Here is a 27,973-nt window from a genome sequence, read left to right on the forward strand (position 1 = left end):
CTTCAAATGGCCATGGCAGTGCCTTAATTTTTTAATGTTGTGTGCTGTGACGGTCTCACAGTTGTGTTGTAGTTTTGACAAACGGAATGACGGATGTACGGTGTGTTATATATCTGAGAAAAAAATTTACTGGAAAACAATAAAATGGGCTGTGAATAAACTATTTTTATGTTAAATGTGTGGTGTAAGCTTTTGTGTTTTGTCCAAATTATTTAAATATGTGTAATGTACCGCCAAAGTTTTATCAGTTGTGTCGGTTGTGTTTATCTCACGATAAGGATAATGCTTTATTTATCTTTGATAAGGCGGCTATGGAAAGAAATATTCTTAAGAAAATCATGACGTGTCTGTCAATTCTGGTAAGGTGATTCATCACTGGGCATGAATCGTTATCTGATAACGAGTTTAAATTGATAGTAACCTAGTTGATTTGCTTTTGTTTTTATTTCCATTCTAATTTTAAATATGATAGCAGAACATTCTTGTATAGATAGAATAAGGGTTATTTTGGGACATTTAACCGTGGATAATGATATGCCGTGATATAAATATTCATTTCTTTTTGTTTGGAAAACATCTGCTTTACGTACGCGTGGGACGAGATGATGCATTGTATATTTGATTACAGCAGACCATGCCACTAATAAACTTCAATAGATTTGTCGTTAACGTCACTATTATCTATTGTATGACATTACTGTTACTGAGTGATTGTAAATAGAAAGTTTGGCAAGGAAGGGGAGATTTGAAATGAGATAAAGATTTGATAACGGAGGTTTTGCGTTTTCTTTGTCTTTAAAATATATACTAATTTAAATTGGAGTTGAAAAAATTGAATTACTCATTAAATTTGTTATTTCTGAATATAATCTTCAAATAATCTTGAAAAATTTCATAATAGATAATTTACTTATTTATTTGATCTAAACATCACTGACGGCGAAGTTTATATGAAGGGTTAGGTATTTCGAATAATCTACCTGACCAGAAATAAATTTAAGATTTTTAGCTTTCTTTTTAGAATTCGATTCTAGCTTTCTGGGAATACATACAAAACTATATTTATTCTAAATAAGGTTATTAATATTCTAAACAGGTAAACTGGTAGTTAATGTACCATTAAATTTAACCAAAAATTTGGCTGATTTCACGTATCTAATGGGATGAATATTTATATGATTGAATCATTGCACACACCTAGATGGATTGATTATTATTAACTTACTTTTTTATTTTTACACCTAATTGGATAATTTACGTACTACACCTCTAGCACTTGATCTTGTAAACATATCTTATATGTGTATAAATTTACATATTTTGCTTTTGGAATAGTTTACTGATATCTCTTGAAATTATCTTATATTTTCTAAATTTTTATCTCCATTCAAATTATCGTGTCTTCTCAATTTCAATATTTCACTTCAATTACTGAAGAAAAATGTTTACATAGTTGTATAATCCAAGGTATATATCTAACAGATTGACTGATAATTAGTAAACAAAAGCAAACAGTTTCCCTTTGGTCTCAATATAGGCTTTCGTAGCGATTACTTTCCTATTTCACAATTTTTTTTCCTGTAGCATGTTTTTCGGGCCTGAAATCAGTCAGAATTCGCTGGAGGCTAAATCAGGACAATATGGTAGATACAAAAATACAAAAGTAATTCCGAAAATTGAATTTGGCCGACGTTTTTCTCGACTTGTAACAATGTGCATTATCTTAATGAAATATGAATATGGGTCGTTTCTTTGTGATTTCTTTTATTCATCCTTTCATAACGACGAAAAAAAATTTTTTTAACACAACCCTAACCAGTGCGCTGACTAATCATTTCGTTGTTTTTGTTTCATAGTAGGGAAAATCAGCATACGTTTGAATTTTTTCATGCTTATATTCGTGATGTTTCATATTTCAAGACTTCTTATTTTCTGGTATAATCACCTCTTTTGGCAGATCATTGAATTTTATCAGTCCTTGTATGGCTTGTATGGAGAATAGTTGCCATAAACGTTCCAAGACAAGCATTTGGCTCAACCATATTTTCTCGATGCCAAATCAAAGATGGATTTTTTTCATTGTTAAAAAATGGAGGGATGCGCTCAACATTCGATAGCTGTCATTTGAAAGATGATAATATTTCAAAGAAAATGTGTGAAATCAAATTTTAACATAAGAAATTATTTTTGAAAAATATAAATTTATAAATTTGGAACAAATTTAAATCACTTGTTGGACTTTGTTTTGATATAAACTAAAAAAGGTGAAAACTCCACATTTTCCCTTTTTAAAGTGAATATTTCAGTTGAGCTATAAACTTGAATTGTTTATTGAATCTCAGTTACTTTAGAGAAAAAAAATGCGAGTTATTCATTTTTTACTTCTTGGTATGACTGGATTATTGTCAACTTTCCTTTTTGCTTTATTTGAATGTTTTGTGTTTTACGTTTTATCGTTATTTTTGTTGTGTTGAATGTTATAATTTTAATATTTATATTTTGTTATTATTACTTTGTTCTGTGTTTATATGTATATATTGATAAAATATAATTTTAATAAAATAATTTCACTTTGCTCTCTCCACCATTGCAATTACAATAGACATTAACTTATTTTTATATGGTTATGTATATATCTCAACTAATTAAAAAAAACTTTCCCAGTCCTTTGTAAATATGTCAAAAAAATTGAAGTAATATGAAATGAGATCTTTTGCAAAATGATTTTTAAAATAGTTTTTAATTATTTTATACCCCCAAATTAAATTCAACATTTTGTTATTATAAATCTTTCAAATGTATGGTAAAATGAACGTACATTGAAAAATCCATGCTTGTTATTGGGAATGTAATTTGAATCTTCATTCTATGGAACTATAATTAGAATTTCAAATGTTGACATTCACTCAGGAGCGGCTCGAAACTTTTCGGCATTGGGCATGAAAAATATTCCAACAATTATTTTGCTAAGATTGTGAAATTGAGAATACAGTTGGATTATTCCTTATGTGATCTTCACACAGACATCTACTTATTGCAGCTACAGTCAGTTTTTGCAATCTTAGATATATGAAAAAGCAACCTTTGCATTTTAAGATTTTTTTTGGGAGTGAAAATCATTAGATCACAAATCAGTTGAACCTACCAATCATTCAAATTTCTGCAAAACCTTGATAAAAAAACAAATGATAGCATCGCCACTCGCTTTATGTGGTATAAATCATAGTTAATTTCATTTTTTATAAAAAATAGGAAGTCATCCATAAGATGAATGCATGAAGTGCACAATAATAAGGTTAAATAACCCATGTAAAGTTATCCACAGATTTCTACCACGAATATTCTATTACAAGATATATTGAACTTTTGCGAAAAATGTCAATAGAGGAGACTTTATAATAGACTACATAATTTTACAACTAAGTGGAGAAAACATTTTTAAACATATTTTTTATGATTCTGAACCGAAGCACCAAAATTTTTTGAAATTCAAAAAGTTAACGTTTGAGCATTGACACATATCATTTGTTTTTATTAAAGGAACTAAAAAATGTATTCCCAATTTTAATTTCTTCTCATATACATATACATATATATATATATATATATATATATATATATATATATATATATATATATATATATATATATATATGTGTGTGTGTGTGTGTGTGTATATGATATAGTTAAATTAATTAAATAGCACATGTTCAACAAATGACAGATATCTCAATTTAAAAGATTTTAATTATCTCATTCATACCTGAAACAGGTATAATCACTGCATATGTGCAAATATCAAAGACGTGACGTGTAATTAAACTTAAATAAAAATACTTAAATCATAATTTTCTGTTAAAAAATTTGAGACAAATTTTGGAGCTTCGATATCAAAATGTACGATGCATGTAAGTGCTCAAACGTAAACTCCATGAGTTTTTGTTGACGTTCTAAAGAATACTTAATCACAATTTTTTGTTAAAAAGTTCCTTATCGAGTGTTATTTGCAGTAGTTTAATAAAATTTGAGAAAATTTTGGGGCTTCGATATAAAAACGAACGATACGCGTCCGCGCTCAAATGTAAACGTTTTGAATTTTTTTGACGTTAGAAAAAATACTTATATCACAATTTTTTCTTAATAGGTTCCTTATTAAAAGTTTTTTGCAACAGTTTGATAAAATTTGAAAAAATTCTGGGGCTTCGATATCAAAACGAACGATGCACGTCAACGCTAAAACGTAAACTTTTTGAATTTTTTATAAAGAATACTCACATCACAATTTTTTGTTCATAGGACATTTTTTCGCAAAAGTTTAATATATTTTGTAATCGAATATTTGTGGTAGAAATTCGTGGATAACCTCACACGGGTGGTTAAATACTTAAGACTCTCACATTTGAAAAAGATCCCTCTAATTTATTTGCTTCTAGAAAATGCTTAAGAAAGAAATGTGATTCTGTGATAATGTTTATAGGACAAGTATTAAGTGGATGAGGATGAAGAACAGATAAATCAACCCTTAAACTCATGTTGGCCTCTTTAGATACCTGTGTAACAAATTGGCTTCATATAAAAGAAGCAGACAGATATTTTTCAATGTTAATTTTGCTGTATACAAAGATTGATACTTAAAAGTTACAAAATATTTTACAATGTATAAATTTGACAGCTTATTAAAATCTGTATATTGTTGAATATAAGACAGTAGGGTTGTTGAAGTTTATCTATTGAAAATTTTAATTTACTTTTAAAATGAACTAAAATATTTTTAAGATACTTAATAATTTAGTTTTGGATTAAATTGAAGTTCTGTATTTCTTTTCTTCACTTGATGTTTGTTTTTTAAATTGACATTTTATGTATTATACAACATCGACAATATATTGTCGGTTTTATTTATTTTCAGTATAACTATCATTTTATGTTTTCAGGTTTATGAAAAAGACGAATTGCCACATGTAATATGTCTTAGCTGTACAGAACAATTAGAATGCTTGTATAAATTCCGTCAATTGGCAAAAAAAACTGAAGACATTCTACATCAATTTCTGGTTTACACCAAAGAACTAAAAGGATCTGAAAAGGTAAAATCAAATTAAACTGAATTTAGCCAATTTCCTATTATTGAATATTATCGATTAGTGCAGTCAGTGAACCTTTTCACCTCAAAATTTTTTTAAATAGTGTAACAATTCACGATTGAAAACTTGGAAAATGTGAAAAAACCACGTTTTCAAATTATTTTTTACGAATAACTCAAAAACTATGCTTTTTATTAAAAAAAGTGTAATAAACAAAATTATAGCATATGAAAAAACACATTTTTCATAAAATGTTCTACTTCAAAATGAAAGCAATATGTAATTAGTGAAAGGAGACTTATTTTGGGGAGACTACTCCAATCGACGGGTTCAACTTCAAATAACGGAAAGGAGGTTAATTTTACATGCATAATGCTAGTAAAGTTTTTTGTAGTACTAAAAAAGACCTTTGAAATGAGCACTTATAAAAGTAAATTGGACCAAAATTGAATTATAGTCAAAAATAAATTGGTCGCTCATATTTTTTAACAAAAATGAGCAATTACAGCTGTACCATTACCAACAGAATTAAAATTAAACTTAGACCTTTTACAATTAGTTTTATTTTAGTGTTATTCATACTATTCTGAAGTTAGACCGGTTTAGAATACGTATTTTTTGAAAAATGTAGGGTAAAAGTAGAACAAGTTGCATAATAACTATGAAAGATACGTAAAAATTATACAAATAAAAAATGTAGCTTTTTTTCTAACTAATATTTTGGTTTTGTTTTTTATTTCTGTAACTTGAAAATAAAGGAGATATTGCTGTTTAAAGTAGTCCTTCAACCCTTTCCCTTCAAAAAATAAATGAAAAAAAGATTTTTCATTTTAATGAGCTCATAGATCTATAAATTTCCTTTAAAATGCTTTTCTATGGAATACTTTAGCTTTAAAATTCATTTCATTTCAATGAGACATTTTTTTTGGAGCAAAATGTTAGGATTTGAGTGTGCGTTAAGGCGCGTCCACACTGTAGCAACATTTTCCAACATAATACAACAAAAACTTGTTATAACATAAAATGTTTATATTTGTTGGAATATGTTGTGTTGCGTTGCATAAAGTTGGTGTTGCGATTCAACATAAGTTGTAGTATGTTGCATAAATCCGTTTTTAGCGGTAAAGATCAAAGGATAATATGAAACATTTGTCAACATTGCTTCGATGTGGAAGGATTGTTGCGAGTTGAGTTTGCAGTTTGTTCAGCTGTAGGGTGCTTATCTCAGGAGGAGGCAAAAAGAAAAATCCGTAACTTGGTGGCTCAGTTTTATAGAGAGCGAAAAAATATCGCAGCCTTTCTACATTTTGTACCAGCTCTTCTAATCTCTGGTGCAATTTTTTGCAGCAAAAATTCCATATCTGAACCACTCATGCATAAAAAATTTTTGAAGCCCTAATATTAGAAAGCGCGCGGTAGCAGTTAATAAGTCTTCCTCCATCATGTCACAAAACTACAGCAGTGTGGACAGAATGTTGTACTCAACTGAATTTGAGATTCAACAAGTGCAAACATTCATTAACATTGTTGCACTAGTGAGGACAGTTCGTTTTATGTCAATGTTCAATGAATTTAAACATTCAGCAACTTGTTGCAACATAAAATTGCTACAAGCTGCCACAGCTCCAGTGTGGACGTACCTTTATACAATAAAATGTTTTTATTTATTAATATTGACGATTTTTTTAGTTCAGGGGTGTTTTTGTAAAGGTGAAAAGTGAAGTCATTTTGTATACGATAAAGGAATATTTATTTCAAATAACAAGCACCATTGAAGCATACCAATCTTTTAGAAAGCATTTTTTTTTCATTTTTCTCAATACAGGGGTGGTTTCTAGGGGTTGAACGAAAAAATTTTTTCTATATTCGCTTTTATTTTAAATAATTCCACGATTTAATTATATCAAATCTTCAAAAAGTGATTTTTTGTAATAATTTTTTGCAAAGGGGTTGTTTTTAAGGATTACATAAGGGGTTGTAAACATCAAAGATACAATAAAATACGTTCGAGAACATGAAAAACTATTTAATCTTTGTGCTTCAACAAGATTTATACCAGTAAAATCATTAAAACTCAATTTTTTTCACTTGGGGTAGTTTTTATTACTAAAAAATAAAAAGCGTCAATCGTACTCATGTCACTTTTGATATTGAGTCTAAAACGAAACTTTATTCTAAATTTTCGTGCAAATCCAACCAGTTTCAAAAAATTCTGAGGTTAATTTTGAATGTATTTTTATATAGTTTTGTAAAAAGAATTATATCTGAGGAACTAACTCAATGCTATGGTATTTTTTCCTTTATTTTTCTTTAGATAACTAATTAAAAAGTGGTCGATGTTTTTGATTAATTGTTTTGATATCACTAATGTTTGCAATAATTTTGATTGCCTCATATAGCTTCAAAAGGAAATTGTCATGTTCCGTATTCTATTGTTGCTGTTCTATATTACAAAAATATCGGTTAAAGAGGTCTTTCATCAGTTTATGCAACTAAATTTTCTAGATTCATAATAATGAAATTAATATTTTTGTATCTTTGAGAACGAAATAAACTCTTATGAAAATAAAAAACGCAATCACTTTTTCTAATACACTAGTTTATTCTACAAGAAAATACAAAACGTACAAGACTTTTCCATAAAAGTGTGTGACATGTTATATGCCTGTCAAGTTAGCGGGCCAACTTATAAAAAAATAAATTCTGAGAAGCTTCAAAACTGCCGTGAAATTCCCCGAATTTACCGTTAATTATTTTTAAAAAAATGGGGCGGCCCTCTAACCTAACCATCCCCTAGAAAATGGCTCTTCTTTTTACATTAACTAAAAATAACTACATAGATAATTGCCGCTTAATTTGCCGTTCAATAAAATATCATTGCCGACATCAGGACACGTCGGCATCCCGGGCAAAACGGAAAAAAATCATTTCTACGATGAAGTCCACAATGATTTAATGGTAAAAAATGGCTTTTCCCCGTTTTACTCCAGACGCCAACTAGCTCTGAGGTCCGCAATGATATTTTCGTGAACGCCAAATCAAGCGGCAATTATCTATTACATATAACTTTTCGTCGGGGGTATTTAATCTATAAAATGAGTAGAATATATTTTGGTCTACCAAGTTTCTGTGTTTCACAACAGAAAGTAGACCTTCCAGCTACATTCCCAATCACTTTCTAAGAGCTAGAGACGCAAAACCTACAGAGGTGGCTGAATTTAAGGAATTTGTCGGATTACTTTATTTGGCTGAGGTACTAAGGAGTGATCGGCAATCCTTGGAAGAACTGAGAGGTTAGGACGAATATTGACTGAAACGGTTTTATTAATTGAAAGAGAATAAAATTTCTTGTGACGGCAATTCGATTTGATAATATTAACATCAAAAAAACTCAAAAATAATTGGCAGTCCACCATTTGTAAATAATTAAATAAAATTTTCCCTATTATTCGGATATGGAAATGACGTAATTAGAAACACTGCCATACAAAGTTGTTCCAAATATCGCTCAGCTATTAATTTCCCATAAAAGAAATATAGACCAATAAATTTCCCTACCCAAATATAATTTTTTCGGAGCGCTGGGTGTGTTTTAATCGAATCCAGTGGGGGTTTTCGCAAGGCCATTAGGGAGAATTTTGTACATTTACTGTACCACGTGAACAGAACGTTTTAAAATCACATCACAATGCCTCATGAATATTTCACAAAATTCCTTTCTTAAGAGTTTTTACTTCTTCAAAAACTTTACTACAAACGACTGACCAATATTTTATTGCGAGGCAATTTCTGTTGCGTTGTCTTCTATAGACAGCAAAATATAAAAATTTGGATCGTCGCTTATTCCTGGTCTCGTTAAATGGAACTTATGCTTCAAGTAACCTACCGTCATTAAAACTTCTATACTCTCTTTTTCGGTTAAGGCAACCATAATAAGAAATGTACTTGATGTCTCAGATGAATTGCGTTCATTCAGATTATGAATCATATTGCGCCTGATATTCAAACTGAAATCATAGATAATTGCCGCTTGATTTGACGTTCACGAAAATATCCTTGTCAACCTCAGGGCATCTGTGGTAAAACGGGGAAAAGCCATTTCATACCATTAAATCATTCCGCACTTGGACTTCATACGTAGAAACTTTTTTCCGTTTTAACCCAGATGCCAACTAGCCCTGAGGTTGACAAGGATATTTTCGTGAACGTCAAATCAAGCGGCAATTATCTATGATTTCAGTTTGAATATCCGTACAAAGGGAAGTAATATTCCAGGGAACGGCCAGCTAACTTAACAATCGATGTAGTGAACCCACCCCCTGAAATATTAGTTCCCTCTAAACAATAAGCGTAACAAAGCACGTAGATAATTGTCGCTTGGTTTGCCGTTCACGAAAATATCATTGCCGACATCGGGACACGTCGGTATCCGGGCCAAAACGGGAAAAAATCATTTTTACATATGAAGTCCGCAATGATTTAATGGTAAAAAATGGTTTTTTTCCGTTTTAGCCCAAATGCCGACGTGCCCTGAGGTAGGAAACATTATCTTGAACTCGGAAAATCAAGCGGCAATTATCTACGTGCTTTGTTACACTTATAATTTAGAGAGAGCTAATATTCCAGGGGGTGGCTCGTTACATTGATAGCTAAGTTAGCTGGCCGTTCCCTGGAATGTTACTTCCCTTTGTACGCATATTCAAACTGAAATCATAGATAATTGCCGCTTGATTTTCGATTATTTGGACTTCATACGTAGAAATTTTTTTTCCGTTTTACCACAGATGCCAATTAGCCCTGAGGTCGGCAATGATATTTTCGTGAACGCCAAATCAAGCGGCAATTATCTACATCTTATCTTATCACATCTTACTTTCCATTGTAAGGATATTCAAACTGAAATTGGTCCACCTCCTGCCCTGTTGCCTTTTTTGTGCGGCCATTTATTTGTGGGGGAATATTGAATGCAAAAACCCTTCTCTTTTAAGATATTGTTCTTTCATAATATTTATTTTAATATGATTTTGGAAGTAAAGTTTTCGAATTTCAAACATCTGTTAAACACGTTTTAACCTTTTCAAAGAATATATTTTGGTATTTCCTAAAATAAAGAAAAAAAGGTTCTCGAGCTACAGGTCATAAAACCAGGTATAGAATGGTTAATAAAATCCACAATGTATTAAGTTTAAGAAATGGGTAACTCAGTTCTCTCCGAACTGAATACCGTATTTACTTTTTTTCATAAATACACCATAATCCCAACAATTGAAATATTCAAAATTTCTGCTCTTCTGGCAATTTACGAAAATATCACGGGCTGGCTTGTAAAATGTCAGTATACTGTGTGAAGTGATTTAATCTGCTTCATAACGTAATACCCACTAAACAGCACTTGTAAGTTTCAGTTTATCATCTAGGTAATTATCTATGCAATTAGATTTAGTTATTGTAAAAAGGGGAGCAATGGGGTGGCCGGCTATGTTTATACTCAAGTTAACGGGTCGCCTCATTTTTTTTAAATAATTAACGACAAAAAGCGATTTGGCGAAATGGCAATTATTCACCTAGTGAAAAATTATTTTCATATTATTTACGGATAGTTGATCGGGGATAGCATTAAAACGGCTGTTTCCTAAAATTCACGTCCTTAGGTTTTTTATTTTCATCTCTTACCTATCGTAAGATGCAATTTTGGAATTTATCATTTGATATTTACTGGTCGCTCGGAAAAGATCATAGATAACTCGATCAACAAAGTTGAAGGCTTTTGGTGTTTGTTATTTCAACACTTACCTGTCCCGCCCAGTAGAGGGTATCTGCCCCGTAATCGGCAAGAACAGCGGGAATCATTCAAATATTGAAAACACACGGCCTCGCGAAGAAAAGCAGCTCTGTAAGAGGTAGCTCACCAAGTTGATAAGCATGTCCTGTGCCTTCAAAATAATCCTGATGCTTTTTACCCGTTTCTCTCTACTTATTTGCGTGCCCCGACATCGGGCTCGTATTTTCTTGAACGGAAATTATCTTTGATATCAGTTTGAATATCGGTGCAAAGGAAAACGCGGAAAAATCATTTCATACCATTAAATCATTCCGGAATTATACGTAAAAATGGTTTTTTCCCGTTTTGCTCAGGATGCCAACGACTACTGAGGCAAATTGCCGCTTGGTATGCCGTACAAGAAAATATCATTGCCGACCTCAGGGTTAGTTGGCATCTGGACTAAAACGGGGAAAAGCCATTTCGTACCATTAAATCAGACTGGACTTCATACGTAGAAATGGTCGGCAATGATATTTTCTTGCGCGGTAATTCAAGCGGCAATTTTCCATGTAGTTAATTTTAGTTATTGTGAACAGGAGAGCCCTTTTCTAGAAGGTGGCCTGCTTTCTTGTTACTCAAGATAGCGAGCTACCCCATTATTTATAAAAATAACGGCAAAATCCGGGAATATCGCGTCAAACGACAGTTTTTAAGCTTGTCAGAAGAATATATTATTCAATTGTTATAAACTAGTTTGGAAGTAAGAAAAATAATTAATTAGAAAAACTACTGTACTATATATACACAATTTGAAAAAATGAAAGATGCACAAGGAATCAGGATAAAACTATGTATGTTTTAGCATATAAAATAAACTTGAAACTTATATTTTTACATAATTGAACATATTACTACATTTAAATTTGAAAACGGACTCCTTAGAAAGATTAATTTCTATTAGCACAGCGCTCTTGTCCATTCCTTCAGGTGCTCTTGTAATCTCAGTGTGCACCTTTATAGTTTTTGAACTCATCTCAAGCAGATGATATGAAATCTTTAAATATGTTGGGTTTGGATGGGATAATAACTGACTTGAGTTGCAAATGGGTAATTTCTAAATGCAATCGTTTTTCTATATCTCAAAAGAAGCAAAATAACAGTAACTATTGTTCCTGATAATAATAAGGAACTTAATACTATCATTGCGATTCGAATTTTGTTAAAATGTTGAATAGCATTCGATATATGAAGTGGATGGTCCTAAAAAAAACATACAATTATCTCACTTTTTCCACTCTTTTATAGCATATAGCTATCATTTTCTATGTTCCTGGTTAAGATGCAGTTTATGTTTAAACGACGTAATAGCCGGAATTCGCAAAAAACTGACAGCATCCCTCTCAGATCTATTCCCACACTTCATCACCGTGCAAAATGTAGTCATCGTAAAGAACTTTTTGATTCATTGATTCAAATGAGAAGGGCAGATTAAACAAAACTAAAATATGTGTGTGGTCCATCAGCTATATTTGTTTTCAAGTGACAGCTATTTAAATAGGCCTATGGGATATATTTTTTACTCGATAATATTTTTTCAAACCGAGATCGGACCGAGAACAGACCGTGAATTGCATTTTAGTGGGAATAGGTCCGAAGCGGTACCGAATGAGTAACTAACTAGACGGAGATTACGATTTTTTTTAAAGTTTTCAAATGTTATTGAGGGGTTTAGATAGAAAAAACAACAATTATATGAATTATGGGTACTTGTTTGGTCCATGGGTATGTTACTGACCTACCCGAAATTTTCTAAATTCTAAATCTAAATACGAGGATGGTCCCAGAAGTACCAGGCCTGACATAGAGATGGCGGTAGTTGCTTGAAAAATAACACTGTATTAGAAAATACACAATCTATACAGCATGTGTTTCAAATTTGAAGACGCCACGTTGTTTAGTATTTGTTTGGCAGCCATCAATAGTGAACGTTTTCAGTGCACAGGAAAAAATTGGTCATCATTATGTGATACAATACTTCTATTTGAAAGGCCTTATTCCAACCAACATAAAAGCTGAACTAGATTCTACTCTGGGGAAGAATGTTCCTTCGTTATCAACAGTAAAATATTGAGTTTAAACGAAGCCGTACGACCTGCGAAGGCCAGCATCGCAGAGGTGGACCAAATGACGTGACGATTCCGGAAATGTTGAAGCAAATCCACAAAGCGGTACTGGATGATCGTGGACCGAAAGTGTGCGAGCTAGCAGACATAGTAGGCATTTCAAAAAGTGCGGTACATCGCATATTAACTGAAAAATCGGACATGAGAAAGCTGTGCGCAAGATGGTTCCCGCTTTGGTCACAATGGAACAAAAAGAGCGTCGTGAATACATTTCCATCGAGTATTGGGGAATGTTTCATAGAAATAAAGCCGTGGGATAATTTTCATTAACTATCTTGAAAGGGGAGAAAATATCAACGGTGAGTGTTATGCGAACTTATTGCAACGTTTAAACGAAGAAATCATGCAGAAACGACCTCATCTGCCTAAGAAGAAAGTGTTGTTTCATCACCAGCTCACACATCCGTTATTGCAATGTCCAAAATTAATGAATTAAAGTTTGAATTGCTACCTCACCCACACCTATTCTCCAGATTTAGCCCCCTTGGATTAGTTTCTGTTATTAGAATCCAAAAAATATCTCTGTGGTCAAAGAGTTTCCAGCAATAAAGATGTGATGTAGGCAGTTAATGGCTATTTTAAGGAGCGTGATGATTCTTTTTATAAAAGGGTATCGATCTTATTGAACATCGCCTGGAAAAAGTATATGGAAATAAATATTACGTTGAAAAATAAATGAATTTTTTCCAAAATTTTTTTGTTTTCTTTGATGCTCCAAGTACTTCTGGGACTATCGTCGTAGTTTATTCATATCGAAAAAAAAAAAAAATTTATACCATTGTGTCTCTGTGAAAACATTTGAGATTGTAAAAGTTTTTACTACTATACAATATAACAGTCTACTTTGGGTGTATTTATAGAAATGCTTTAAAAAAACCACAATTTTAAAATAAGATACTCAGAGGAATTTTCCAGAGGCAGCAAGATTGGTGTCATAAAAGTTATTTTGAACGTTAGTCCTAAATGTATAGAAAAATTCTTTTTCCATAAATATAAAAATTGACTTTAGGGAAGTGAGAATTGATGTGAAAATTGAAAAATATTTACCTGTGAACATATTGTGGACTTCAAAAAAAATACTGGTGTACTATCTCCATTTTCCATATCTGTACACATCGGACTGTCTAATTTACGGGTTATATATTTTGGCAACGATTGGGAAATATTATATAAATCACAAGTACATCTTAATGGGTTGAAATTAATTTTCAAAATCTTCAGTTTCGACCAGTTAATTAACTTAAAATCCAAATTCACTAGAGAATTGTTACTTAGATCCAACTAAAAAAAATATAACATTAATAGTATTCATTATATTCGGCAATTTAATTGAGACATCTATTGATATAAAAACTGAGAAGAACAGTTTTCAATTGAATCACCCCTTCTATTTCTTGTACAGCTGCCCCTAACATAAATATTATTGAAAAAGTATTGGAAATATGTTTGTAGTATAATTTTAAAAATGGGATATGGTTGAATTGACGGTTAAAAATGAAAAAAAAAATGCTTCAACCCCAAATAATTGTGAATAAGGTTATAAGTATATCAATGACTTCTACGATTTCACTTCAATTCTCTGTTAAATATTTTAATTAGATAATGCGATAATTGAGATAAATAAAGATGTATGATATTCACTGATGCTTCCAAATCTTCAGAAGGAGCAGGAGTAGCCATCCTCGCCCCAAAAACCTCCTCAAAATTCAATTTTAAACCGATCACTTCCACATACACTGCAGAATTATATGCAATACTATAAGCATTCATTCATATACTAATTTAGTTTTAGGATAGGAGACAGTAGGAAGGTTTGAGCTACGAGTGAAAAAAAGTTACTTTACTCACGAGCTTCATACAAAATTTCTTCTATGTCCGTAGACTTAAAAAAAATCGACAAAACTTTCATCAATTTTTATTTTGTAATAGTAATATTGAATGTATAACTGTGAGCATTATTAATTTGAAGTGAAGAAGAAGTTACATTACAGTTGCTACTTCAATTCGCAACATTTAACGAGTTCAAAAAAATAGGTAGGATCGTGAACATTTACAATGTTGCTTGAAGTTGAGCTAGTTGTTCCCATTAAAATTTTCACTGAGGAATCCTTTTTGTTTTTAATTACGTAACCCTCCGCAACTGTGTTGGATTTCCACCCACCGTGCTTCTTTAGTTGAATTGTACAGGGTTTGTCCGGAAAGTAATAAGACTGATTTTCTTCCGCCGCGATTGTACTTCAGAGCGTGCGCGCACCGACTGGATTCGGTAGAGGGCGTTCCTAGCTAACAAACGAACGGCTGGTCAGTAGTCTCCGAGCATCTGGAGAGTCAGGACAGGCATTTTCGCGCGACGTGTTTCTGTGAGTTGTGTAAGCCGAAAATGCAGCGTTCGTTAGAGCAGAGGTACGCGATTAAATTCTGTGTGAAACTCGGTAAATCTGCGACAGAGACGTTTGATATGATCAAGCAGGCTTACCCAGATGTTGCTTTAGCAAGAAGTGGTGCGTTTCGGTGGCACCAGGCCTTTTTGGAGGGCCGGGAAGAGGTCGCCGATGAAGACCGTGCTGGAAGACCTTCGACTTCAACAAACACCGACAATGTCACTCGTGTGCGCAAAGTTTTGAACACAGACCGTCGACTAAGTATTCGTTTGATTGCCCAGATGTTAAATTTACCAAAATTTGTAGTTCATGACATTGTGACGGAGCATTTGAACATGCGCAAGGTATGCGCGAAGATGGTCGCAAAAGTGCCTTTCTTGTGAACAGCTACCTGACTAAGGCCGGCATTTCAACGCTTCCGCAGCCGCCCTACAGCCCAGATGTGCCCCCCCCCGGACTTTTTTTGTTTCCTCGCCTGAAAAGGCCGATGAAAGGCAAGCATTTCGAGACTAGCTTGGAAATCGCGCTGGCAGCGCTGCATCGACGCAGAATTTATTGGCTCAATAAATTTTTTTAAATCGACTCAGTCCTATTACTTTCCGGACAAACCCTGTATAACTACTGGAATCCACTAATAGAGAGATCGAAGAAAGTCGAAATGTATGTCAAATGTAGTTTTTTGGATTAGGGAAATTCAAATATGTTGCGATAAGCGAAGGAAATTTTGGAAACGTATTGATACCTACAGCTTAGGTTTTGCATTTTCCATTTCTATACTGATTTGTTTTGACTTTTGTGGGTCGTTAGCTTTTATATTTTTTATAATTGTTTACCAAGTTTAATCGATTGTCAGATATTTCACCAATAATAGTAAGTCGACGTTGAACTTGAGATTTGTATCAGGTACTATGATAATTAAAATATTTCCGGTATTATTTATATCGTTCCACTTCATTTTATATAATTCCTCCCTCCGCAGAGCTCATGCGATTCCGAATATCAAAGAAACCTGATAAATGTTACAAATAAATATCAAAGCTCACATTTTTTTGCTTTCATACCTTATGCATGAGATAATGATGGTCTGGAATTTGCAACAGAAACTTATTTTAATTTCTTCACGGGCAAATGTTTTAGTTTTTTTGTTCTATAGCCAACTGATTTATTTTTCAAATATGCAATGAGTTCCGAGTATTTACTGATGTCTACTACGTCGTTATTTACCATTAGGGTGCCTTTCATTTTTGAATAAATCGACCAAAGTGTTGAAAATTTCCACATTTTGGATTTAGTGTCAAAGTAATCTGGTAACACTTTCTGTGGACCTGTTTATGCCTTTTTTATAGATTATCAAGAAATAAAAGAGTGACAGTTTATCGGGGAAACGACATGAGAAAGAAAGCGTTCACAGACAACTACATTGATAAAACAATTTTGTAATTACATCAAAAATGACACGTTACGGCACTTTTTTTCACGCTTTTTGTCCAATTCAGAAAATACATTCTTTATAAATGCAAATAACTGAAAAAAAAACGTGAATATTATAACTGACGTAGAAAAAAATGGATATGGCTTTATTGTTTTTCAAAATACATATTCTCCAATTAAGATCAATACATTTTTGCACGAGTTTGAAACAATTGTCGAAGCATTTTTCTCATTCCGATTGTGGTACCTCCAAAACATGTGATTTGAATGAATCAACCGCTTCTTCGGATGTAGAAAAACGTTGACCTTGCAATTTATTTTTGATCTGTGGGAATTTTCCTGATTTTTTCGAACAATTCTGGCAAACAAATGCTGATGTACCATTCAGAATTGACCTTTCTACGTCGCTCGAATGAAACAGTGAAGATATGTTCAATTAATCCGAAAAAACAGGCCACCATTTGCTTGAAAGTGCCTCGTGCGCTTACAATTTTTATTGAATTTGGCTCGTCTTTAAAGACTCGAGACAGTCGATTTTCAAATTATATGGTATTCAACGCAAACAAATCTTTTTGACAGCCAACTATTCAGGCAATATTGAATGTATGCGAATAGAACTAATGCCCAAATATGCCTCAATCTCATGGTTTATCATATGATGTTCTTGCCATATCATGTTACGCACAGCATCGATGCTTTCTGGCACGACAGCCGATTTTGGAGGACCTTCACGAAATTCATCCTGTAGAAAAGTGCGGTCACGTTTGAATTCGGAAAATGAGCGAAACTCGATGCATACTTAGTTTAAAGACGGATTCATAAACTTGACTTTCTGTTTGCCGTTGCCATTCGCATGTGACTTTTTCCGTTCGTAACAAATTATACACTTTATTCATAAACTTGACGTTGCAGCCGTTAACCCCTTTTAAACTCTTAATCTGTTAACTAACCTATACATTGTTATATGTTTTTCCATGTAGAATTATGCTTATATTTCCTTTTGTCGTTAATACGCTTAGATAAGTAGTTGAATTTTTGATCATTTCCATACTTTATGAATCGAAATTCGCGGAAATACCTACTTTTAAATATTACACATTTAGCTGCGAGCGAGCATAGACACTACTAAAAATGGTAGTGATTAGGAATTATTAAGTTTGCAAAATCAGCAACTAAAAACAAATATGACGGCTACTTCTAGGTGTAAGTGGAATAAATTATTTCTATCATATGGATAATTATATTAACCTCTTTTCATATTGGTCTATGAAAATAACGAACTTTAACATCAAAAATTGTTTTATCAAAAATAAGAAACGATGTTAATTGTTACCCATTTTTTTATTATGCAATTGAATAATTTTTGAGAAAGCAAAATTTTAAATATCTTGTCAGTAAATTGTACAAGAAGCCCCGAGAAGGGGCATTCATTCCGAATTATCCGTACGGAGTGTCAACAGTATCAGAAATTCTTGGAATATGCCACCCTTCTTTCTCTCCGTACAGTGCCGATTGTAGTTAGAATATTCAGTCCGATGTTTAGCACGTGTTGGACCCCGTGTCGTCGATATTCTCCATACTCTTGTCTCTTCTGATTGTTTTTATTAACCCAAATTGAGGGCTATTATAATTTCTTCAATATCCACGCTATACATTTCATAAAAATCAAAATGTTTTTAATAAAGGAAGTCAATAACCAAACGCATGAAACTTCCACAGCGACAGGATGCCACTCAAACTAACTATTGGCGAGAGACCTCGGAATCGGTAATTTGTGGAGCAATCCCGAAAGTTGAACGGCATAATGATGATAATTATAAAACATCCTTAAAAATTTCTGTAACTCCAAAATGCGGTGCCAATTTCTTGAGTCATTCAATCCATAGTTATTGGAATTATTAGAAATTTGGATGTGCATATACTTACTTCATCTATAATTTGATTATCTCCAAAAGCTTCTTTGTCAATGTAATTTAAGTTTTCGTTATCCCTTAAATATAGCTTCTTCAAATGTTTCAAAGTTGCAAATGTATTTGCTTCTACATAATTCAATCTAGGCAAATTGTTTAAGTGCAGTTCAATCAGATCAAGACCTACAACATTTTTAAAACATTGAGAATAATATCTAATCTATTATTTGAAGAACAATATTCAACCCTCTAGAAACAACTATTCTTATTCATATAAAATTACAAACCTAGGTTTTTACTCTTTAGAAGTATTCATCTTTGAATAACAATATTCAATGATTTGGAAACAGCAGAGTAAAATCAGATAAAATTCCTTTTTATTTATATAAAATTAAAAAAAAAAGTTTTAACTTCTTAGTATCTTTTTGCTAACGGTTGTGTTAACTAATTTCTTGACATAATATTTATTTAACATGTTTTCTAGTAGACTACAGCTTCCAGAAATCTCATTTTTCTACCTCTCTATTGTATGCATTCCAAAATGTTTACTCAACAGCTTTATTTTCAATATATTTTGAAAAATTTCTTTTAACAGCTGTAGCAAATGAATCAGTTGATTATCCTATTGAAAACTGAATCCAAAGAAATTTCATTAAACTGTACAACCTCGTTACATCTAAATAGTTGTACAGTGCGAGTCATAATAACTTTTCATATTTCTACCATATGATGTATGAGTGCTTCAGCCTCGACTTTAATTTTAATTGGTTATACACACTACTTTCAAGCATTCGACGGGCATTAGTTAAACTTATAAATTCCAGGACCGCATTTAGAAGAATCAGTTTAGGGATACGTATTGAATATTGCACCTCGTATAATATTTTTTTAATGCAAGTGATTTTCAAACTACATAAATAATTAATGACATATATGCGACAATGTTGATTGTAAATGATCAAAATTTTATATCAGATGATAATATATTATAACAACTGTACCAAAGGAAATTAACAAGCTACTCTGAAAAGTTTTAAAATCAAGATTGGCGTTGACCGTTTGATATTTTGTACCAATTGTCATCATCATTTATGTGAACAAAAATACATATTTCTTCTGTGTGTATCTACGTTACTTACTATTGTGTTAGCATTGCTAAAGCTTTTGTTTCTTTCGTCCAAAATGCCACAAGAGTTTCCGACCATAGAAAACGCCGACGTAATTTTTGCTTTTGGGTTTTGCAATGATAACTGTACATCACAGAACAGAACCACTTGTGGATGGAACGCAGGTAGATGACATTATTGACGCTGTTACTATTTTTATTGACGTGTCTCCGCCCTAGAGCCGGTCCTGCCTAGCTGTATTAAAACTCTAAAATTCGGCGAAGGCGCGCGGTGCCATTGATTTACTTTTAATAAACCGCGGACCCCTTTTATGTTTTTCTATAGCAAGCGGTTTATTTATATTGTTTCTTTTGGATAAGTCTATTCATTTATTTGTTTAGAAACTACAAAAGAGAGCTGTTAAATGTTTACTCGGATTAAACAGCAGGGCTCACTGCAGAGACTTCTTTAAAACATTAAAAATTTTGACTCTTCCTACCTTATTCATCTTTGAATCCGTTTGCCTAATTCGTAAGGAAGCTTTTCCATTTTCAGAAAGGTCGTTGCACGGCTATCCACTTAAGAACGCGGAGCACGACCTTTATCTACCTACTTCACGTTCAGAATTAATTAAGGGCTCAATATTTCACAATGCAAAAAAATGCACAATAATTTGCCAATTGAAATCAAATCGATATCATCTTTTCCCACATTCCGAAATAATTTGAGGGCATATTTACTGAAAAGTGCCATCTAATCTGTAAAAGACTATTCTAATAATAATATTTAATTCCGGACATGCTGCATACTGATTTAATTTTTGCTATGGACTTATATACTAATTATTACCTATTTCTATTACATATAAAATTGTTAGTAATTGTTTTATCTTTATTTAATTATTCTTATGTTTGTTTTTCAGTTTTTATGAGCTTTTGTCTACAAATTGTAACAATTTTTTGACAATAAATCATTTTTTCACTCTCTCTATTATGTAATACGTCATTATGATTGTTCTATATTTGAAAATCACTTATTGCATTTAAAAAATATTATATAGGGTGCAATATTCAATAAGAATTCCTAAATTGATCCTGGAATTTTCAAGTTTAGCTAATATCAGTCGAATGTTTGATAGTATTGTACTGCGTCATGAAAAAATTTAAGGAATAAAGCCAATTAAAGTTGATTGTCAATTTCAAAAATCACCCAGTAAATTAATAAATTTTTCGTAGCCTGGGAGATTCTACATATGGTAGCAGTATGTAAAGTTTCTCATGACTGACCCTGTATACGTTTTTATGTTTTTGGAGTAAATAAAGTATACTGATTGCTTCTAAGTAGAAGATATTCAAATATTCACTTTGTTTCCATTTATTTAAAACCATTATAGTCATTCTATGCGTATGCGAACTTTAGTGATAAAGATAGTATCATTTTTTACTTAAAAAAACAACTTTCTCATATTTTTTTCTTCCCATAATTAATAAAAATGAGTGAGAATATAAAATAAGAATAAGAAAAATTCCAGTTCATTCCTCAGCAAGCATTTTAAATAATTGTCGCTTGATTTATACAGTCCCTACTTAAGGGACCTTCAGTCTTAAGTTATTGCGTAATTAGCGTAATAGTGACCACATTAATATTAAAAATCTTTTACTACAAGATGTTATTAGATTAGCTAATTACGTGATAACTTATGACATAAGGTCCCTTAAGTAGGGACTGAATAAATCAACCGACTTGGTATTACATAGAACTCATAACTTTTGACGGTAGAAAAACTGAGTTAGGAGATTTGCGTTTTGCGAATTTTGGTTTTGATGGCATCTCATTTCTTTTTGTAGATTGACCTCCTTTTTTCCTTTCCAATACCCTCTACTTCTTAAATACCAATAATAAATTGTCTTAAAGCAAGCGCACTCTTTGTCTTGATGAGCTTTTCATATTTTTATAGATAGTCTTCATCTTCTTCTTTCTTGAGCTTCAGCTACAGCTTTTCTCAAAGCCCTCCCCCCTGTCCGTATGGATTTCTCTCGGAGGCTTTGATGTTACAATTTTTGGCAAGTTTGGACAGTAAATACTTCTTAGTCTTTTGTATTCGCAAATTGAAGATTCCTGCGCTTCAATACTCCTAAAGTCGACATTAATTAGATGCAACCCGCCCAAACTTTTAACTCTCAAAAATGCCACGTAAGCTTGACAGGATGTGAATACTGCAGAACCGATATCCATCAGCGCATCATTGAGACTTAGGTCCCGACTTTTGAGTATAGTTATAGCTTTTGCTTTACATATGGGAAACTGTTTGCGATAGACATGAACTCTATTAATAATTTCAAATTTAGTTTTGACCAGGCCAAGCTTCTAAACAAACTATACCGATAGAACCATTAACATTTAATCATTTATTTTATTATTTTATATATCATATCATTTGGTATTAGGAAGTTATTTATGCAGTTGATGTATTTAGAAAACTGGACTGAAAATGCAAAATATTTTAGTTCTTCCATGATTTATACACTAAACACTAATTGTATTCATAATTTGAAGCTTCTATGTCTAATAGAAGTGCCCTAGAGTTTTGATGATCGGTCAGTCGGTGAGTGACAAAATTAAGAACTTTGACTAGTTGTCATTCTTAAACTACTGCTTCAAATTGAATGAAATTTGAAAAATACAATGCTTGCTTTGTTATTAGAAATACAGACTTCAAATTTATTCCACAACGAAGTTATGGGTGTCGAAAATGGCCTGAACTGCTTCGAGAAAATGATGGTGCGGCTTTTTTGCTTGTCTTGGCGGGGGCACTGCTGTGCCTCCATACCAATAAGATTATTATGATCGTTGTTTCTTCAAAATTCTTGATTAAACAAATAATAAAATAGTGTACTAGAAACTTACCTAAGAAGCTTTGGTCAGTAAGTTTAAATATATAGTTGTCACTAATTTTAAGCACTTTAAGATTGTTACTTATATAACTCAACGTAAGTGGTACAAAGTCGAGATGATTAGATGATAAATCCAATGAATATAAAGTGGGTAAGTTTCTTAAAAGAGATCCCTCTATTTCTGTTAACTCATTATCCGCTAGATTTAACACCTGAAAGAAAGTAATTTGATATGAATTTATTTTCAAATTTACCAGCAGAAGTCAAATTATACTTATCCTGAAGACCGATTGACGTTTGCTGTTTTAAAATTAAAAACATTGATATATGTAAGATCATGCTTGCCGTTTGCCGATCGGTCTGCCGTTGGTGTCTTCTAACGCCTAATACTCCCAATAAAAAAAAGCTCTTCAACATTTTTCATAATTTAGTTCATGAATACCGAAAAAGATAACAATATCACGTAAACATAAAGCAGTAGTACACACGTCAAAAAGAATAACAAAATTTTTAGGTGAACGGCAGCAACGTCAAGTTTATTCATAGGATCAAAACGACAAACGTCACTCGCGAACGGCAACGGCAATCGCAAAGTCAAATTTATGAATCAGCCTTTGAGCTCACTATTTAGAAGTATTCCTGAGAAAATTTATATTAAAATACATTGTTACTTGAAAAAAATAACATTGCGAGACTGTATTTTTTACCTTTATTTTTGTGAGTGATCCTAAAGCAACTTGAGTAGTTGGGTCAAGAACTTTAAAATCGTTTCCTTGTAGATTGAGTTCTTCTAAGTCGGGCATATTTTCAAAAAACTTCACAGGTAAACTGTGAATTTGATTGTAAGCCAAATTTAAATATTTTACCGCTATAGGTCGAAATCTCTTGTCATTATAAGGTCCTCTGAAGTCATCACCTCCTATTTCTTCGGCTAAAATAGATTGTAATTTTTAATTTATTTAGAAATAGAGGAATGTTTTATGTTGTTTTGCTACTTTTTATTCTATCTCTGTATTTTTTCATAAATCCCTTTAGTTTTTTCAAATTATTTTCTCCAAATTACCAATATTGTTAAGGATTGTTGTTATAGTTCTATAATAGACATCTATTAAAAAATATCTCTCATTAAAAATCCAGAATGGAAGAATACCAAATAAAAAAAGTAAAAATAATAAAAAACACATACAAATCAGGAGGAAAAAAGTTATAACAATTCTTAATGAAAAAATACATTCTATAAGGAGACAGCTTGGACCCCGAATTATTTATCATGGATAAGATATGGGTTACAACAATTTAGAACCAGCTAGACTCAATAATTTGGTATATACAGATGACATAGCATGCAAATTCAAGAAATAAGATAAAGAGATTAAAACATGTATATATTTGCATATAATTCTTCAAATTTCTACTTCTTAGACCTTTATATATGTTTTTCGTAATGATTTATATTGACTTAAGGTCACTTTTTTATGAAAATCAATTTAAAATAGCATGAAAAAATTTTATGTTTCTACCTACTTCGGTTTCCATCAAAATATCATTTTACATGAAATTTTAAGTAGGTCGAAATGTTAAATTTTTACACGCTATTTTAAACAGATTTTGATAGAAAAGTGACCTAAAGTCAAGACATATCATCACGAAAATCATATTTACATATACATAGTATTCCAAGACTTCGGGTAGTATACGTGAAAATAGAGCTGTGACATAAAAAAGTTTTCATACGACCACTCGTTTCTTAGGAGAAATGTAGATTTTTAGATCGTTGTACATGCCATAAAGAGACATTATGAAGAAAATTATCATAAATTGTAGTTATTTATTGAGATATTAAAACACAATCTTGGAAAGCTAATGAATAAATAAATAAACATTTGTATAACATACTATGTACTACTACATATTACTGGCATAATAAAAAACTTGAAAGAAATTAATAATTATTTATCATCTAGTAAGTTACTATCAAATAAGCTACTAGGTACGTGATATTCAATTAAAAATTGCAATCGACCTCATTTGTTAATGTCAGTTTGCTGTCAATATTTTCAAAACCTGCCATCAATAATTATTACATCGTATTTAAAGTTTCAATATAGTAAAATTTACCTTTAGTGAATATGCCGATATGCATTTAATGTATGATTTGGCTTCTGGTATCTAGTCAGAAGCCAGAATGTTGTATACTGAACGGTTTCCGGGCAGGATTATACCCGGGTGTACAACTTTTGTTAGGGTTGATCGCAGCTTACGGGGAAAAGGTTTGAATTTCGACAGTATGCAATTTAATTATAAATGTTTAATTGTGTTTTAATACCTCCAGTAAGTATTCTCAATTAAAATTACAATTTATGATAATTTTCTTCAGAATGTCTCTTTAAGGCCAACGATTTCCTAAGCATGTACAACGATCTTAAAATCTACATACCTCCTAAACCATAATTTTTATCAAGTTAATCAAAGAGTACGTTTTTGTTAAAAAATTGATTGAAAAATTCATTTTTGCTAACTTTAAATTGAACAGGTTGTCCCTGTAAAAGTAACGGATTGTTAACCATTGGGCATGAGCCGTCTCTGGTCTTCAGATAGTAGTGTAGAATTATTTATTCCATCAAACATACCACATGGACATACATAATCATCCGTTATGTTCGAATGAAATATACTTGAATATAATTTATGATTTCGCAACTTCAAATGCCTATAACTCAGAGACGTAGGGTCTTTGAACGTGAAAATGTTTTACCAAATGATGTTCCAGATTTTCCCCAACATAAGTTTCCCAAAATACATTTTATTGTTAATGATTGCATGGCAGAAAGCCTTCAAAATGAATTAAGTATCATTGCATTGTGGTAGACTCACTTGTCAATAAATTGTAACTCAGATCGATATACTCAACATTCTTCATATTAGAAAATAATCCACTATCCAAATACTTGATGTTACAGTGATCGAATACTAGTTTAGCTTTTTGCGTTGAGATAGGAAGCTTCTCCAAGGTTGAAATGTTATTATAACTGAAAGTAGCCACTAATGTTTTATTGTGTGGTGGCCAGTTTGCCAAAACATGCTCAAACTGTTGTCTACTGCAATCCATTATAAATTCGTCTTCATCTTCACATAAACACTGATCACAAATGTGGGAAGAATTTTGGTAAACCTCATCACTAGTTGCCGGATATACAAATAACAGTAATATCTGTAACAATTTTCACAATATTTACGTCAATTGAAGATACAAGAATATTTCTGTATATTATCTATTAACATCTTATTTTCATCTGTTTATATAACGAGGTGCAGTTGCCAAAATTAAAAAAACTAAAAAAAAAACGAAGGTAATTTTATACTTTCGCGGTCCCCTCGTTTGTTGGCTCTAGAAAATCGAAAACTCCTCTGATTTTGATGAATTTTTTTTTAAATCCTCGTTTTTACAGCGGATTTACCAAAAAAAATATTATAAAAAAAAACTTATATTGGTTTCTCAGAGCTTTAAATGTTCATGAAAATGCACTCATTCACGTCTAATTGTTCATAACTTTTTTCCAAATAATCAAATGAAGTTATTATATTTTTTTCCATGATATACACAAAAAGCGAACAAATTGAAAAAAAAAATTATACAAAAATGTTGATTTATCATGTTTTTACAATTAAAAATAATAGCAATTTCTCTTAAAATTGACCTTTTCTCACTTATAATCGTTTGTACCTTTTTTATTAAGTAATCATTAAAGTTATATGAACAAAAAAATTCTTAAAATCACTTATTTTAAATAAGTGTACAATATTAAAAGTCAACTTTTAAAAATTGAAAATTTTCACCATTAAACAAATGATATCTTACACTAAGGTTAGGTTGAATGAATAAACAAACATTTTTCAATTTTTTTTCCAAAATGTTCGTATTTTTGTGTATAATAACGAAAAATAATATAAGAAATGCGTTTGATGTTTTGTAAAAAAGTTATAAACGATTATAAGCGAAGAAGTGCGTTTATGATCGCATTAAAAGTCATAAAACTATATGAAATCTCCAGGTGAGATATTTCTCATATTTTTTTTTTTTCACAAATCCGCTGTAAAAACGAAGATTTTAAAACAAAATTCATCGAAATCGGATGACTTTTCGATTTTCTAGAGCCAAAAAACAAGGGAACCGCGAAAGTATAAAATTACCAAAACGAAAATTATTTGGCTAGGGATGATTTGGTTAGGTTAGGTTGATAATGAATTCTTTTTATTATTTTTCACGAGTTTCAGCCACAACCCACATTTGCACACAAAAATTTTCTGTGCAATACTTTTCACTTATTATGTGGAATTAATTTCTTAATTTTATTTATTTTTGTGATACCTTTTACAAATTTACCAGAAGAGAAACCGTTAAAATAATTCTACTTTTGGTCATTTTTAAATTAATAACTAAGATTTCTCATAATTCGTGGATTGATGTGTAAGTAACAAAAATACTGTTTACACCTGCTATGCAATAAAATGATTCATTCCATACCGACATTAATAACACAATTTTTATCTTCAAGTGATATACAAATATAAAAAACAAACAAAAAAGTATAAGTATATACACCAAAGTGTCCTATTTTAGTTAACTTCAAACTATTTATTCCAAATATATAAATCACATGAATGTGAAATTAAAGTTAGCTTACCCATATATAATTCATTTTCTAAATTTTTTCCACTACCTTTATGAATGATTTCAGCATGAATACTGACTGCAAATCTAATTAATTTTTATCTTATCAGCCTTATCTAATTTAATCCATGGAATACTTTTTGATGGTCGGTTTTATAACCTATTTGGAAAAATGATTTAATTAATTTTTAGTATAAGTTTAGAGACGTCAGTTCCAGTAAATACCTTGAATTTTTTTACTTATAGTCGACTGTTTATTACCATAAAGTTAAGACTTCTACTTGTGACAACTCCAAACTGCATATTAAATAAATTGATTTGAAGAATAAAATGCTTACTGAAACATTTTTTTAACTACGGTTGCCAAGTCTTGTGCGTTTATAATATCCTATCATATTTTGGCTGTATAACGCTGATTATCCCACGTTAATTTATCTGAGGTAATTTCTTCGTCACACTATTTCTTTACGTTTAATGAGCATCGTTTCCATATGCAAATTTCAAAAAAATGCTCATACATTCGATACTCATTTATGAAATAACTTCAA

The 27,973-nt window shown here is 31.6% G+C and overlaps 2 protein-coding genes across 3 annotated transcripts in view; one reads left to right on the forward strand and one right to left on the reverse strand.

The window, feature by feature from the left end:
* The first annotated feature begins 22 nt into the window (after positions 1-22).
* Positions 23-27,973, forward strand: part of LOC130447518 (uncharacterized) — a 36,333-nt gene continuing 8,382 nt past the window's right edge. For both annotated transcript variants that reach the window (XM_056784387.1, XM_056784395.1), the window contains exons 1-2: positions 23-359; positions 4,935-5,087. In XM_056784387.1, the coding sequence (XP_056640365.1) occupies positions 219-359; positions 4,935-5,087 (294 nt within the window). In that variant the 5' untranslated portion in view covers positions 23-218. The remainder of the gene's footprint in view (positions 360-4,934; positions 5,088-27,973) is intronic.
* On the reverse strand, positions 7,738-27,506 carry LOC130447533 (leucine-rich repeat-containing protein 70). The gene is made up of 7 exons (XM_056784408.1): positions 27,439-27,506; positions 25,628-25,964; positions 23,461-23,684; positions 22,767-22,965; positions 18,770-18,936; positions 14,079-14,312; positions 7,738-12,108 (listed from the first exon to the last, which is right to left on the reverse strand). The coding sequence occupies exons 1-7, from the start codon at positions 27,451-27,453 to the stop codon at positions 11,905-11,907; spliced, it is 1,380 nt and encodes a 459-aa protein (XP_056640386.1). The 5' UTR covers positions 27,454-27,506; the 3' UTR covers positions 7,738-11,904.

This window comes from Diorhabda sublineata, chromosome 1 (assembly GCF_026230105.1).
Source record: "Diorhabda sublineata isolate icDioSubl1.1 chromosome 1, icDioSubl1.1, whole genome shotgun sequence".
Taxonomy (NCBI): domain Eukaryota; kingdom Metazoa; phylum Arthropoda; class Insecta; order Coleoptera; family Chrysomelidae; genus Diorhabda; species Diorhabda sublineata.

Excerpts from the sequence above, each read along its gene's own strand:
- LOC130447533 (XM_056784408.1), bottom strand. Across the intron at positions 14,313-18,769 it reads ATAATCAAATTATAGATGAA|TTGGATCTAAGTAACAATTC; the intron begins GTAAGTATATGC and ends TATTTTTTTTAG. Across the intron at positions 12,109-14,078 it reads AGTCCACAATATGTTCACAG|GACCATCCACTTCATATATC; the intron begins GTAAATATTTTT and ends TGTTTTTTTTAG.